Genomic DNA, 14,976 nt, shown 5'->3' with positions numbered 1-14,976 from the left:
GTGATATGTCAGCATTAACCTTTAACAATATATTCGCAACAAAACACGGTAGAAAAAAAAGATCTGGATCGCGTGTTAGTTTGGCGACAGCAAATGCGCATCCAGGAATGAAAAACGGGTCTTACCTAAAAGCACGAAGTTCCGTCCTGGGAAATAATGGTACAGTATGTGAAGTACAGTACTTTCCATGCCAGCGAATAAAGCATCCACCCAACTTGTTTCCTATGCTTGAAAATGGGTGGGCACACTGGAGACGAGTGTAGCCGATAAAACGTCCGCAATATGCGCACCTAGGACGCCGAATTGGTTCATCTATATAGGGTACCGAACGATATCCAGTGCTTTGAGCTCGTGATTACACGAATACTGGTACTCATGAACGAGGGAGCAAAAAAAAAAAAAAAAAAGCATCAAGATTTACGCGTTTATTTCAAGGTTATAAAAACGAGTGAGCATTGAACAAGACGAGATAGAAAATAGGACGCAGCCTACATTCATTTCAATATCCTTGACATCGGGCTATGGCAAAGCAGGCAGTGAAGTGCGGCGGAATAGCCAAAATGAGATAGACTTTGTCTGTGCAACAAATCCAACGGTTCCTGTTTCACTCTTACGACCCTGCATAGCTCCTCCAGACAGATCGGTCTCTATACGCCTCTTTGATCTTTCTGTCCATGCCACTCATCCACTTATCTTCTCCATTCCATCGTTCCTTCGACCCTACACTATTCCCACTCCAACTCCAGCGCATCAGCAAGAACAATGGTCCGCACCAAACCATGCACCAACAGCGTAACTTTTTGGTCGAATGGATGATCTCCCATCCTATGTCTTTTGCTTTATCCCTTCCTTGAGCGTCAATCCAGCTTGCAACTGACGGCATGGTATGTACAACTGCCTATCTCTCATCCATTACCACCGCCTCTTTCTTTTCGACACTATTTCTAATGAAATTTGGTGTCCCTCAGCATAGCAGCCCCAACACAAATGCAGGCGTCTACCGCACACAAACAACCCAGTTTCACAAACAATCGACCCATTTACATCACCATGCACTGCAACACAGTTCCGATGGAACACAGGATTCCTTTATGTAGCGCAAAATTCCTACGCGTCGCGCATCCAGATATCACTAGCCATTCAGCGCTACCTCTGGATGATGGTGCGTCCCACTCACCACTACGCCATCGGCCAATACGCCACTGCCCCGTGGCTCAACTTTAACGTCTGTAGAATACCACGGTAATGGCACGGACTCATGGCACAATTGAGACTATGAAGGTCAAAGAAGCGAACTTGACAAGATCTCAGCAGTACACACATGCTACATATCGATATCCTCATGAACTTCTTCACGGCGACAGTGCTGTCAATGGCCCGGATGGAAGCATTCGGACCTGCATTGGCTGGAGCCTAGCAGAGACACTTTATTAAATTCATGTCTCGGCTCCTCTGGGCTTGGCTGGGCTGAGTTTTTTTTTTTTTTTTTTGGTGGCAACAACTCACGTGGACTTGTTTATATTTGTTCAGACCGTTTTTTATTTTGCCTCGAGCCTTTTGTTTCGAATCGCTCTGCTCCATTCCCACTTTACACTTCATTCTCCCTGAAGCCCTTTCACCTTCCGCCTTCAACAGCATTCACATGGACCCACAACAGCAGCAGCACCAACACGCCCACCTCGCCAATGCCGCTGCTTGGCAGGTACCCCCTCACCCTGCTTATATGACGGCTACCCCTCCTATGCAGCACCCTCAGCAGGCAGCCCAGCAGCACCCTGCATACCATCAGTATCAGCAGCACCCAGGCATGATGGAACAGCAGCATTATCCTCTAAGCCATGCCCCCCACCATATGTCCGTAGCTCCACCCGTCGGTGTCCATGCGCAAGGATATGGCATGCCACCCCACGAACCTCCTCGTGGTGCCGGCAGCGGTGGCCGTCGATCACCCGCTCCCTACCGGGGTTCTTACCGGGACCGATCTTACTCCCCGCCTCCTCGCCATCGTAGAACACCCTCGCCCAGAGGCGGATACAGAGATTCCCGTGGGTATGACCGCGATATGGATTACCGCGGACATGATCGAGGATACGACCGCGGCTATGACCGATCAGACAGGGGTTATGATCGTGGTCACAGCAGATACGATCGTGGCTACGATCGTGGCTACGACCGAGACTATGATCGCGGTTATGGCGGACGTAGTTATGGACACCGTGCTCGCTCTCCTCCAAGACGCTCAAGAACCGTCCTTCGGTGCGCTTTTTATTATCAATTTGGTCCTGGATGTGCAGTCGACATGAAGCGGAAGCAATTGACACATTATTTGTTTGTTTTTGGGTTCTAGTGGCACGAAAGAAGATCGTCTGGCGTCCAAGACGCTGTATGTTGGTAACATTCCATACAGCTTCCGCGAACCCGAGGTCGAGGAGATGTTCAAGAGATTCGGTACCATCGTCAAGGTCACTGTGGTACTAGATCAGTACACCGGTCGTAACAAAGGGTAAGAGCTGGAGTGTACTATAAGTTCTTTCATCAGTATGGAGGATAGAGTAAATGAATGATGGCGATCGATCTTTTATTTACCAATACCTTCGTTTGTTGTTGCCTTGATAACCCATTTCTTTTAGGTTTGCATTCGTGGAATATGAAGATCGCAAGAACGCAGAGGAGGCCATGGAAAAGTACAATGGATTCGATGTCGAGGGAAGACGCTTGAAGCTGGACTGGGATATTGGATTGAACAAGAAAGACATTAAGCCTCCACGCTTGACTGGAACGACAGAGAACAACACCGCTGAGACTTCTCCTCAGCCTCAGACACGTACGATCACGGAGGCCTCAACCCCTGCCGAAGGTGAATCCAAGACCTCGTCGGAGTCTACGGCTGCTGCCGATAGCGCACCAATGGATAATGCCCAGGGCGCGGGCGTGCAGACCCAGGAGTTGCATCAGTCGGAGCAATCGAAGCAAGTTTCAGGATCTGGCAGTCGTGGCATGATGCTAATTGATGATTGTAATGTCAAAGCAGTTGCTAACAGCTGCTTTTCTTTCTCTAATTGATCTACCAGTGAGCACGAACATGCCATCGCCCCATCTGAGGACACGACAGCAGAAACTGGAGCGCAAGGCGCCGCCACGGAGCAGCAGGAGCAGCAGGGGCAGGGGCAGGGGCAGGAGCAGCAGCAGGATGGGCAGCGGCAGGATCAGTCAACTGAGAGTTCAGCCTAGGCCATGCCCTAACTACCTGGTCTCCACAATGTTACATAACTTTCGTTCTTCCCATTTTTCTTACTAGACATTATATTTTATTTTTATTGCATCTATCATTGACCCTTCGACACCACTCATCCTAACCAAGAATTGTCCGGAGCTGGACCAGTAGACCCAAAAGGAGGAATATGGAAGAATCATATTGAAGACCAACACTACCCTCGCCAAGCCGACTGTGGACATGAATGCGTTTTGAATAAACATCTGTTTGACTTGATAGACCTAGATTTGTGGACATTTCTAGTGGTTGACATTCTGTGGACCGTGGGCAATCCTTTGCACTTTATTTTACTCCTATTCCCCTTTATTTTTATTTTTATTTTTTTGGTGGTGGTGGTGGTGGTGGTGCAGATCTGAATTCGGTTGGTTGGAAGCTAGATCTCGGTTTCTCAAGGTAGGTACGAAAGAACAACTTGAGCCCAATAAACCCGTTCAAAGAAATGTCCACGAACTTTGAGGCACAGTGCGTTAAGGTGTTTATTATGATAGCTTTTGTGGGTCTTCTTTTTTTCTTTTCTTTTTATTTACATGCATCCAGATACACCTATTCTATATATCTCAATGCGATATTATTGATGCTGTGTGTGTATATATAGTAGTTTTAAACGTGGTGGCGGGCGCAGAACTCGGTCATACGGTTGTAGGCATCCTGAAGAACCTCAGGAGGAGAAGTAAAGACGATGCGGATGAAATTGGGGCACTGGAAGACCGATCCGGGCAGACACATCACAGACTCCTCACCCAACAACTTCTCCGTGAAGACAATGTCGTTGGGGATATCCTTGAACTCGTTGATGTTGATCCCGATCATCACATACATCGCTCCCTGGGGGACGATGACCTTGAGTCCGGGCACCTTGGACAAAATGTCAGTGCTCAACTTGGCGTTGGCCTCGAGCTGGGCACGGGTCTCGTCGTAGAAGGACTCGTCCGTGTTATGGAGAATGTCCCGGAGAGCGCCCTGGATCACCGAGTTGGGACCCAGGATCAGCTGCGACAGGCTGTTGAGACCATCACGGACCTCGGCCGCAAAGATGTCGTTGCGATCGTGAATGAAGATCCAGCCGAGTCTCCATCCAGGAACCAGGTACTTCTTGGCGAGACCGCCGACCGAGAGCACGGGGACGGTCTTGGTCAACGAGGCCAGAGAGTAGAACTCGTTGCCAGAGAAGACAAGGTCGCAATAGATCTCGTCGGCGATCACGGGCAAGTGGTTACGCTCGCAGACGGCCAAGAAATCGAGCAGGTGCTGCTTCCTGAAGACGGAGCCACAGGGGTTAGAGGGGTTGTTCATGACAACAGTGGCGGTGCGCTCGTCGATCAGCGACTCCAATTGCTTCAGATCCATCTCCCAGTTGTTCTCGGGCTAATGAGGTTAATGAGATTGAATATATTGGGTCGAAATGTGAGTTCAGCGAATACACATGTCGCAGGCAATATTGCTGTCGAAAAAAAGATCGTCTAATGCTTACCAAGAGATCATAGTAACGGACTTCGATGCCCTTCGAATCGGCACAAGTCTGGTAGAGCGAGAAGCCGGGGCGAGGCAAAAGGATGTTGTCGCCTTCGTTGCAGAGGACGCCGATGCACATGTCCAAGGCACCGGAGCATCCACTAGTAAGGATCACATCCTGGGCAGTGAGAGGGGCCTCGGGAAGGGTGAACTTTTCAGCGACGGCCTGGCGGGCATGGGGATATCCAGTCGAGGGAGGGTATCCGTTGCTCTTGTACGAGGTGACCTCCTTGATGACAGCATCTGTGCAGGACTGGTGGATCTTGAAGTTGCCAAAGAGGGTGGGGTCACCGAGAGCGAGGGAGATCATAGACTTGTTGGCATTGGGCTTGACTTTAATATGATCGACGATGGCGCGAATGGGATTGGAGGTACGCTTCGAGGTGATGGAGGCGCTGACGCTCCAGGACTGGCGGGGGTTGGACTTGGTCGCAGACATGGTTGGAGTGAATGAGAGTGGAATGGAGTGTGTATGTGTGAGAATGAGAGCGAGAAAGAAAGAGAAAGAAGGACCAGGGAAAGTGTGGGAAGAATTTAAATATTGGTGGCACCCAGTATGTAGATCATCCCCGCTACACCCATTAAGACCAATGCAGGTTACGGATGCGCTGTGTAGGGGGACCTCAAAACAGCAAACAAGCTCAGACCAACAGCACCAGTAAAACCCACTTTGTAGACGGCTACCTCAGCAGTCCCATCAGTGAGCGCGGTAGTCATGTCCGGGAACAAGATGTTGAACACCGGCTATCGCCAGCGGCGTAGTCAAAGCTGTGCTCAGAAAGCGATGCATTCTACTACTGCACACGCTTTAGAGAGAACGCCACCAAAAAAAAAAAAAAAAAAAAAAAAAAAGCAAAAAAAAAAAAAGCGCGTCGCGTCTCAATTTTTCTATGCTGTGTCCATCGGTCTACAACAAAAGGCTTTGAACAGGACGCACCAAAGGGTAAAAGAAAGATATTGGCCCCTTTATTAGACTTTCTCCTTGCATCAATCTCCTTGTCTGTCCTGCTCATTATCTCACTCCCTTTTTTGCTCCCCATTGTCAAAAAACAAAAGCAGAAAAAAAGGCGGCAAGGGAGGATCGCACTTGCAGCAAAAGGGGTACTTCCTACAAGACCACAGCTGGAGAGTTATTATTTTTCTTTACAACTGTAACCATGTTAGCAACGCGCAATGCATGGAACGCACATTGTCCGTTAAGAGAGTTCTTGTCCAGAACAAACAACGTGCCTTGATTCGCTCCATGATATTTCGTACGAATGATCTCTATACAAAGACCTTGGAGGACTACTCAGCATTGAGATAATGAGCGCTTCGGTGGAGGAAAATATAGAGGCTAGCCGCAACTTGACTGCAAGGAGAAAGACGTATGTGCATGCATGCACGCAATGCAATCCAATACATTGAAAGAGACGCAAGGAGGTGATCGCAGCACTCACAAACATTTTAATATCGTAACAAGGCTCTCGAAGAAACGTAGATGAGAGATGAAGGGTGCGAAGGGAAGGAGGCATTTGCAGTAATAAGCAAGAAGGGCTATTGTGCTACGCATGTTTCACAAACGAAGACCCAGTGTTGCTGGCATCTTGATGAGTGCTTCGCCCTCGCGTAAACAGAAGTCTTTCGGTTGTCCATGCGCTCTGGATACCTTTTTTTTTTTTGCAAGCGACGATAGCAGCTGGTGACGTATTCATCCACCGCTCCTGGACCCCTTATACGTCCCCTTGCTTCTCTTTCAGCACCGAAAAAGGGAACAGGATCACCCTCTGGAGGGATATACAGCTCCTGGACGCCAGTACTCGTTTGTAGAAAGCACACGTCGTGATATTTTTAGTTTATTTGTTTTGCCTATTCATTCACTATGTCTATCGTAATAAAAGGGCGTCTTCCAAGGCAAGGACTATGGAGCATGCCTTCATGAGAGCAGCTTCAAGGCGCGTCGCGATGAGCGCGTGTAACGATAGAGTTTAGCAATGCATACCTGGCGCCATTTAGCAACAACGACGTACGGAAAGAAAGTGGATAGCCCTTATTTCTGGTTGCTAAAGTGACGTCTCCTCCATCCTGGCTCCCGACTGGAGGAGGTGTCTCCACTCGACTATAAAAGGACCACATTCCACCGCGCCATCCTCTTGCTCTTTTTCTGCTTTTTTTTTTCTCTCTTTCTTTTTCCTTCATCGTCTGTGAACAACTCATTCCACTCGTCTCTCTCCTACTCACTTAATATCCATCTAATATCACTTCTTCACACAAACCTTCACTCTCCACAAACATGAAGTTCATCGCCGCACTCACCATCTCCGCCGCTGCTCTTGTCGCCACGGCCTCTGCAGACATGTTGCAGATCAACAACCCCACGGATGGCACAATCTGGAAGACTGGCGTGCCCAACTTTGTCGGCTGGAGCGGTAACTGCGCTTCCATGGGCAATGATTCCAAGGCGGTCAAGGTCGATCTCGTTAATGGACCCTCATCGGCTGTGCGATACGTCGCCACACTCGGAACCCTCGATTGCTCAGGATCGAACACGCGTGCGGATATGACAGTCCCTGGCATGGTTCCCTCTGGACCCTATTCAATCGTCGTCCGTACTTCGCCTCAACAGTCCTACACAAATTCCTTCCAGATTGATAACCCCGCACAACCGGCACAGGCATCCGTGGCACCTGAGGCTGCCTCGACTCTGGCCCCAACCATCGCTTCTGCATCCTCAACAAATACTTCTAACGGTGCGAGTGTACAGACGATGTCTTTCTTGAAGTCCGGCGCCATGTTCATGCTTGCTGGAGCTGCTGGTCTTTGCGTTCAGTTGCTCTAAAAGTAAAAAAATCAGGAATAATGTAGTCCTGCAGCAGGCTAAGGCCACGCGTTCAATAGAACTCAACAGTAATCCTTCTTGATGGCATTATTATACATATATATATACTTTTATTTTTTTTCATAAAGACACAACTATCATTATAGTTTATTTTACAGATGACACTGGTTTGGGTGGGAAATGTTGGAAACGGCAGATATATGGACGAGAAGCGTGAAGCTCTCCAGTGCACGTCGCTCATTAGAACGCGTGTCGGATCATTGAGGCGTAGAAAGTGTCGCTTCCATGCTCAGTTCTTCAGTCATTATTATCCGGTCAAAGTTCATACCTTCGCTCCTTCCTCTCTCCATTTCTCTTTATTCACTCCGTTCTTACTTCACATTCTCTTTATTCAGTACCGTTTTCAATTATAAAATAAAAAACATTGCTTGAGCTTCGTTACTACCTTCCCTGGTTTCGGCAGAGCCTGCTCCATGCTTGAAAACTCTGTGCAGTCAGCCGAGGGTTCATTAAACACGCGTCCAAGAGCCCAACCAGACTCTGTGTACCGCGTCCTGTCAGTGACTGTGCAGCGCAAAAAAAAAGACCTTTCTAGGCTATATGCTTTGTGATCAATAAGTAACAGGCGTTGTTTTCCATCATCCAAATGCGCTTTGGGTGTGGCAACATAGCTAAGTCGCTTTCTAAAACGAATCCTCCGACGGTTCAGGATTTTCTAACGCCTTACGAGCAATGGGTAGAGGTCAGGGTGATTCATGCCGAGCCAGATTATTACAAGGCCCAACACTTTCTGCCGGAGGAGGAAACCGCCAATGAAATGCCGCTGTAATTAAGAGGGTTTCTTGGAGTACTTTAGTTCCCACTTTCTACTTTGTTACATCTATGTTAAATTCCAGTATGATCTGCAGATTTTTTGGGTTTGCCATCGAATACAGCTGTTGTAGCTGTAATTGTTGCAAGGATATCCGAAATGAGCTTGGTTGTAACTGCAATGTGTGCATCCCAACCTTCGCCGCCTCAATCGCTCACTTGCCCAATCACCGTGATATCCCGCCGACGGCTTTCCATCCGCATGGCTTCGACCTACCTCCTGAAGTCCAGCAACTCTCTACACCGTATTGTTGTCTTTGTCAACACGTTGTTGGCTATCGAGGATGTAGCTCCAAGCGATGAGACCGCGGTATCGACCGCCTTCGTATAACCCACACGCTCTCACTCAACCGCTTGAATTCGAATCTCGAAATTGTTGAGTGGTGTATCCACATCGCTCGAAAACAACGACTTTGTCATTGGCGTCTTGCTGGTTTTCACTAATTTCGTTGGCTTAATGACAACAGGACGTACTTCGTCTTTCGACCTCAAAGACAAAACAGTGTTCAATTGCGCTATAGAACGAAGAGGATTGTGTGATGACTCTCCGTTTACAGGTTGGCTGCTTTAAATTACTAATGGAATCAGTTCTAATGTTCACACTGTTGCTTCCACTTGAAGGTCCAGGTCATCCGTCGCCAAACATTGTAATTCAAAAAGCGGGGTCCATCCATAACTGCTCTTGGTTCGAAAGTCTTCCATTCTGAGAATACCTGATGCGGACCATTTGTAGCGTCGTCATTAATTCGACTCTGTAGAGCGCGTTCTATAACCTTCAAGATGTGTCTACGACCATTTGCAGCACAGCAAACAACAACAACAGCAACCCCCTTTTTTTTTTCTCTGTCAGTCCGTCAGCTCACTTAGTCCTAGCGTTTGACGCCTCGATAAATAGAGTGCCGCTTGACAAACATGATTATTAACACGTGCAAAATGGAGTGGTCGATCGGTTGAGCTGTGATACTATGGTGAAGTGCGGACTAAACTAGAGGGACATGGGACTTTATTTATTCCGCGAGTGGGATCAAGTTGGATAACTTCGTTTTTTCTATTTCGATGATAGAAGTATGGTAGAAGGTCCGGAGGACGATAGAATGGCTACAAAAAAAATTAGCTCAGAGTGAAAACCACCCAGTAAAGAAGAACTGCCCAAGATGTGGGTAGCAAGCAGGTAATTTGTGCATGATCTGAGTCATAGCTCAAGATGTAACTAAAGTAAAAGATGGCGAAGCAAGAAGAGTGCGGACGAAATCAGCGTGGCGGAAGCAAGGACGCTCGGTCTTTGTTTGTTGCTTTTTTTTTTTTTTTTTTTTTTTTTTTGGCTGGCAGGTCGGAGACGTGTTGTTGCCATATGACTGAGAAGGCGATGAAGAGGCCCTAGAAAAAAAAAATGCTAGCGGCGGAGACCTCATCAAAATAACCTCACATCTATCGTGCCAAGAAAGTGTGCAATTGGTGTCATCGAATCTCCTTGGAGGATTTCATCCTGCTGTGTCCCGTCTGTTTGGCATCTACTACGCCTTTCTTGACCAGATACAACTTTTCCTGCACCCATGGTCGCACAATGCATACCCTCGCCCATCTGTTCCTTACTCTCCCGCTGTCCCATCTGCACGCTTCGCCGAGGCATCTCTCTTTTGGATAGAACAATGACTTGCTTTCTAGACTATGTTACCACGTCTTCTTACATATGTGTTCGAGGTACAGGGGCCGATCGTATATTGATGTGTCCAAAGTGAAGATATAGCCATTTTCAACGAACTTACCTCCAGCGCCTTTCTTTCTCTCTCCCATTAGGTGTAAGGTTTATAAAAGCTATCTCGCTTTTTTTAAGAAAAAGGTCCGTCACTTTCAACCACGTACAGCCAAATAACCAGACCCTTTCCCTCCTCTTCTCCCCTTACACAACAAGCAAACACTGCCATACAGTTCTTCAGGACCAGTCTATCAGCGAGATGAATAATGAGAATACTCCACTTATATCCAACAATAATCCCAATGGACGAGATTCTACAGCACTTTATGCCCATAGGAGCAATGCCTCCAGTGTCTATAACGGTGAGGATCTCTTGGCCGAAAGGCCTGAACAAGGCTCCAACCTCTTGGCCTACGCCAATATTGTCTGTATTGTTGCAGGTAAGTAGAGTTACTCTCTATCCTCTTCACCACGCACGTTCTGAGCAAACGTTTACAGCGCGGCGATTTTAACGTATACTTTATTTTACCTCGCTGAAAATAAGGCGCCGGGACTTTAAGCTTGCCTTACGCCCTCAAGATGGGTGGATGGATCGTTATTGGTGTTCTGATACTCTCCTTGCTCATGTCCATCTACACCGGCATCCTGCTAATGAAGTGCCTGTACTACAACGGCACGTACCGCCTCTCATCATATCAGGAGGTTGGTCGTCACGCCTTTGGCAGAGCAGGTCTGATTGCTGTCTGGCTCTTCTATACGCCCATCGTCATCGGGGCCCCTGCCATGTACTTGATCTTGGCAGGAACGGAAATGAAGAATCTGGTCACTGGTGTTGACATCAGTACCAAGGCCTGGATTTTGATTTGCGCTGCTCTCGTGGCTACTCCGTTTGTCCTCATGAAGACATTGAAGGAGGTCGCTATCATGTCCATCTTTGGCGCTCTTGCTACTGTTCTCCTGGTCGTTGTTGCCGTCCGCGGCTCAGTCGTAGACTTTGATAACCCCGTTTACGCGGATGTCCGCCATGACATCGTCGTCCTTTCACAGCTCCCTGCCACGGTCGCCTCGATTTCAGTTTGTTTTGGCGGCAACGTCGTCTACATGCATATCGAAGAGGTTATGCGATATCCCAGGTCCTGGAATTGGGTCCTGGCTGCGGCCCTTGGCACATGCTCCGCTCTTTATCTTACTACAGCTATCTCTGGCTATATCACATACGGTGACCGTGCAGAATCTCCCATCCTCAACAACTTACCCAAGGACATCTTTACCGAGGTCGGGACAGTCGTCATTATCGTCCATGTCCTCCTTGCTGCGCCTATCTTACTGACGTCCTTCGCCTTGGAGCTTGAACGTTTGGCCGATATTACCGTAGTCCATCGTGGCGTGGTCATGGAGCGTGTCTACCGCACTATTCTCCGCCTTATCATCATTGGTATCTGCGGAGGCATCGCATGCACTGTTCCCTATTTCGGCGACTTCCTGTCACTCCTGGGTGCCCTTGGAAACTGCACTCTGGTTTTCGTCCTGCCCATTTTTTGCTACTTCAAGCTGATCGGATGGAAACACTTGAAGTGGTACGAGTTGGTCTGGTGCGCCGCCACCGTCATCATTGGTGTCCTTGGTGCGATCATCGGGTCCATTGATGCTATCAAAGCGCTCAAGGATGATTTCGAAAACGACAATCCTAGCAATTATAGACTCGACCTTTAGTGTCTTCTCGTCAAATAAGTCGAGACGGGTAATTTGGATCGAATAAAATTTATTTGCTTGTAAGCGGCAGCTGAAGGCTATCTGGCGCGTAGAGAGCCGAATACCAGTCGACAAGCGCCCGGTTGATAAATACCAAAAATCTAGCATACCAAAATATACCCGCCGACAAATAAAAACGGTACTTACCCTGGTTACTACCCATCAACCATAACAACGCAGGACCCTCTTCTTCCGAGGTACAGTAGATGTTATAGAGAGAAAATTAAAGGAAACTGTTATGCTCACTGGTCAAATAACGCCGCAGCCATGTTGACGCCCCAGTGGTCGGCGTGTCCATCCCTGGCCTCGATGACACCCTGGGTTCTCTTTGGCATAGATTTGCAGAGACGTTCAAAAAAAAAAGCTCTTCTTGACCCTTGTTCATTCCTCGTTTCAAAGCGACAACCATGTCTTCGATACCTCTAGGGCGTAGGTTGCGGAACTGTATCGCATCTTTGAGCAGATGTATTTGATTAGATTCAATTCTGGCGGATCCGTAGGCCGCCTAGGCTTCTCGGTGAGTCGTCCTTCTTGCCAGGCGGCTCTCTCTCTCTCTCTCTGCCCTTTCCCGATGTGCCTTTTCGTAGTCGTCCAGGGCTCGTCTTAGACTCCATTGGAACCGATTTCTCGAAAGCTCTTGATAATCGGCTTTTTGTGGTCGATATCTCCCGCTTGACTTTCTTTAAAAGGGCAAGTGCAATGTTTGATATGCTCAGAGATGGGGCGTGGAAAGATTCTTTATTTCCGGGCACAGTGCAGTAAACCCCTTGAGTGAGGGCTCGGCTGCACGGAACTCTCCCACGAACCTTCTTCGCCCATTCTCCCTCCCTCCCCCCTACAAAATAAGTCTTTCTTCATTCTTTCGCTCTTCATTCTTCATTCTTTCGCTCTTCATTCTTCATTCATCACATTCAACACCTGCTTCGCAACTTTCCTCGCCACCACCGACAGCTTTCTATCCTCTACAGTAAAGCACATATACCTACAATCCAACAACAACAACAACAACAACAACAACGACAGCAACAAAAATGGCTACAAAGACAACTGTCAGCGCAAAGGACGCCAAGATCCTTGACATGGTCTTCAATCCAGAGGGGACCATGCTGCCGGATAAGGAAACTGAGACCATGCTCAACACTGAAACTACCGGTACGAACACCGATGCCCCGTTAATACGGTCTTTTTTTCTTTTTTTCTTTTGCTGTCGTCTTTAACTAATGCCAAGCGTTAATCACCATCTTTTGTTTCTTTGTGTATGTATGTTATGTGCGCTTTAGCGATCGACCCAGAGTTGCTGAAGAAGGTGAAGGCCCTCGAGACTGAGGCGGTCCTGCTGGCGGATAAGGACGATATCGATGGCGCTATCAAAAAGTTCACAGAGTTGATTGAGATGTGCCCGACCTATGCTTCTGGATACAATAACAGGTAAGAAGAAGAAGAAAAAAAAGAACACCGTCTTTTTTCACGCAGAGTCAACACTCTCCCCCGGTTCCTCCTCCTCTTCCTTCCTACCTTCATCCTTTTTCTTGGTTTGTTACGTTTTGTCTTTATTAAATTTGCCTTCGATCTGTTTCTCTGTTTGATTAGAGCACAAGCATACAGGATTCAGAACAACAGCGCTGCGGCTCTTAAGGATCTGGATAAGGCGATCGAATACGGCAATGGACAGACAGCCATTCTTAAGCAGGTAATAAATGAACGAAAAAAAAAAAAAAAAAAAAAAAGAAAAGGCGATGACAGGGGTTTCTCCCCTCCTCCTCCAAGACCTCATCAATGTTTGCTGACAAGATATCTTTACGATTTCCATAGGCATATACTCAGAGAGGTATCATCAAAAAACTAGAGGGCGACAAGGACGGTGCTCAGGTGGATTTCGAGCGCGGTGCACGTTTCGGCAACCCCGTGGCCAAGGCCGTGTCCGTCCAGGACAACCCCATCTCACAGTTGTGCGGCGCCATGGTCATGGAAATGCTCAATAAGGAGATGAACGGATCCAAGGGGAACAGTGAATCCAAGTAAGCGCGCCCAATGTTGGTTCCTACGTGGAGCGATCATAACGCACGCTTATAAAATAAAAAATAAAAAATACTCTGTATTCTGAACATGTTTGTACTTGTAAAAAAAAAAAAGCCATGAGGCCTCCTCTGGTTTATCAACGCTGTCCTGCTTGTCTTTTGCCTTGGTGTGTATATTTCTATTCAACAATCTGTACACTCGCGAGTATCTTGACTACATGCACAGTCCACTGCCTTCAATTTGCAAATCGAAGGATTTCTTGCTTTTTGACCAATCAGAGCATAGTCTACTATTCCCCTTTTAGTAATTCCTATTCTGGAAACTTATGTCACGTGGCAGTTATGATGGGTATGCGTACTCTTTTGTAATTGCTTCGTTGCTGAGCATCTTGAGGTATTGTCGTTTGAATACACTGATTATGCCTTGGTCCAAAGGTTGGGTAACGGATGTTGAATTGGATGGCAGGCGCTCGATCTGAAGATGTCTCCATGTCTCTCCTGCAAGTGGATCGTTGCCGCTAGAGTTGCCGCGTCTAGAGTTGCCGTGTGCTCCACATGAGTCGATAAGTAGAAGACTCCTGTTGGTAAGGCTGTCATCCAGAGCGTGAAGCCACGCTTTGAAAAGATCCATGGTCATGTATCCATTTCCATGTCTTATTGAGGTAATAGGGAGCTCAGGGCATGGCTGGATACGTCGAGCAAGATGCGCGCCTAAAATAATAAGCAAAGGAATGGGATAATTAGTTTCTAATTTATTTTTTTCTCTTAGAACAATAATGCGGCACGTTCGAGCACCTACCTATGACTAGCGGTCTCAAAGTCACTATCGTTGCTGCGAAGATCCAGTGGCGTTGATACAGAAGAGAATTGACACTCGATTCGCGGCTCCCCGCTCGCAAGCTCCGTAGTGTACGAGTGAGTGGAGAACTCCTTAAGGTACATGCCAGTCTCATCGCAGTTATAGATGTCGTTGGGCTCGAAGTCAGAGCATATCTTGCGGATTTCGTCCATCCTTCCCGCAATGGCGTCTTTGTCG

General features: G+C 47.7%; 6 protein-coding genes across 6 annotated transcripts; 5 read left to right on the top strand and 1 right to left on the bottom strand.

Annotated features, from left to right (window-relative positions):
* The first annotated feature begins 1,563 nt into the window (after positions 1-1,563).
* On the top strand, positions 1,564-2,592 carry BC939DRAFT_217053 (uncharacterized protein). Its single transcript, XM_051550744.1, has 2 exons — positions 1,564-2,256; positions 2,348-2,592. Exons 1-2 carry the CDS (start codon positions 1,643-1,645, stop codon positions 2,505-2,507), a joined length of 774 nt encoding a protein of 257 aa, XP_051410351.1. The 5' UTR covers positions 1,564-1,642; the 3' UTR covers positions 2,508-2,592.
* BC939DRAFT_217054 (uncharacterized protein) lies at positions 2,593-3,179 on the top strand. The gene has a single exon (XM_051550745.1). The coding sequence runs from the start codon at positions 2,677-2,679 to the stop codon at positions 3,061-3,063; it is 387 nt and encodes a 128-aa protein (XP_051410350.1). The 5' UTR covers positions 2,593-2,676; the 3' UTR covers positions 3,064-3,179.
* A 579-nt stretch (positions 3,180-3,758) lies between these two features.
* Positions 3,759-5,344, bottom strand: BC939DRAFT_412829 (tyrosine aminotransferase). The gene is made up of 2 exons (XM_051552955.1): positions 4,746-5,344; positions 3,759-4,639 (listed from the first exon to the last, which is right to left on the bottom strand). Exons 1-2 carry the CDS (start codon positions 5,223-5,225, stop codon positions 3,875-3,877), a joined length of 1,245 nt encoding a protein of 414 aa, XP_051410349.1. The 5' UTR covers positions 5,226-5,344; the 3' UTR covers positions 3,759-3,874.
* A 1,589-nt stretch (positions 5,345-6,933) lies between these two features.
* On the top strand, positions 6,934-7,811 carry BC939DRAFT_456892 (uncharacterized protein). Its single transcript, XM_051556398.1, has one exon. The coding sequence runs from the start codon at positions 7,059-7,061 to the stop codon at positions 7,602-7,604; it is 546 nt and encodes a 181-aa protein (XP_051410348.1). The 5' UTR covers positions 6,934-7,058; the 3' UTR covers positions 7,605-7,811.
* A 2,618-nt stretch (positions 7,812-10,429) lies between these two features.
* Positions 10,430-11,883, top strand: BC939DRAFT_399094 (transmembrane amino acid transporter protein-domain-containing protein; the record flags this gene model as incomplete). Its single annotated transcript, XM_051552456.1, has 2 exons — positions 10,430-10,610; positions 10,715-11,883. The coding sequence occupies 2 exons, from the start codon at positions 10,430-10,432 to the stop codon at positions 11,881-11,883; spliced, it is 1,350 nt and encodes a 449-aa protein (XP_051410347.1).
* A 1,033-nt stretch (positions 11,884-12,916) lies between these two features.
* Positions 12,917-14,031, top strand: BC939DRAFT_456888 (tetratricopeptide repeat protein 36-like protein). The gene is made up of 4 exons (XM_051556397.1): positions 12,917-13,074; positions 13,203-13,350; positions 13,513-13,612; positions 13,735-14,031. The coding sequence occupies exons 1-4, from the start codon at positions 12,954-12,956 to the stop codon at positions 13,942-13,944; spliced, it is 579 nt and encodes a 192-aa protein (XP_051410346.1). The 5' UTR covers positions 12,917-12,953; the 3' UTR covers positions 13,945-14,031.
* Positions 14,032-14,976: the final 945 nt, after the last annotated feature.

This window comes from Gamsiella multidivaricata, assembly GCF_025024155.1.
Source record: "Gamsiella multidivaricata strain RSA 2152 chromosome Unknown BC939scaffold_49, whole genome shotgun sequence".
Taxonomy (NCBI): Eukaryota; Fungi; Mortierellomycota; class Mortierellomycetes; order Mortierellales; family Mortierellaceae; genus Gamsiella; species Gamsiella multidivaricata.
This window is presented reverse-complemented; position numbering and strand designations above follow the sequence as displayed.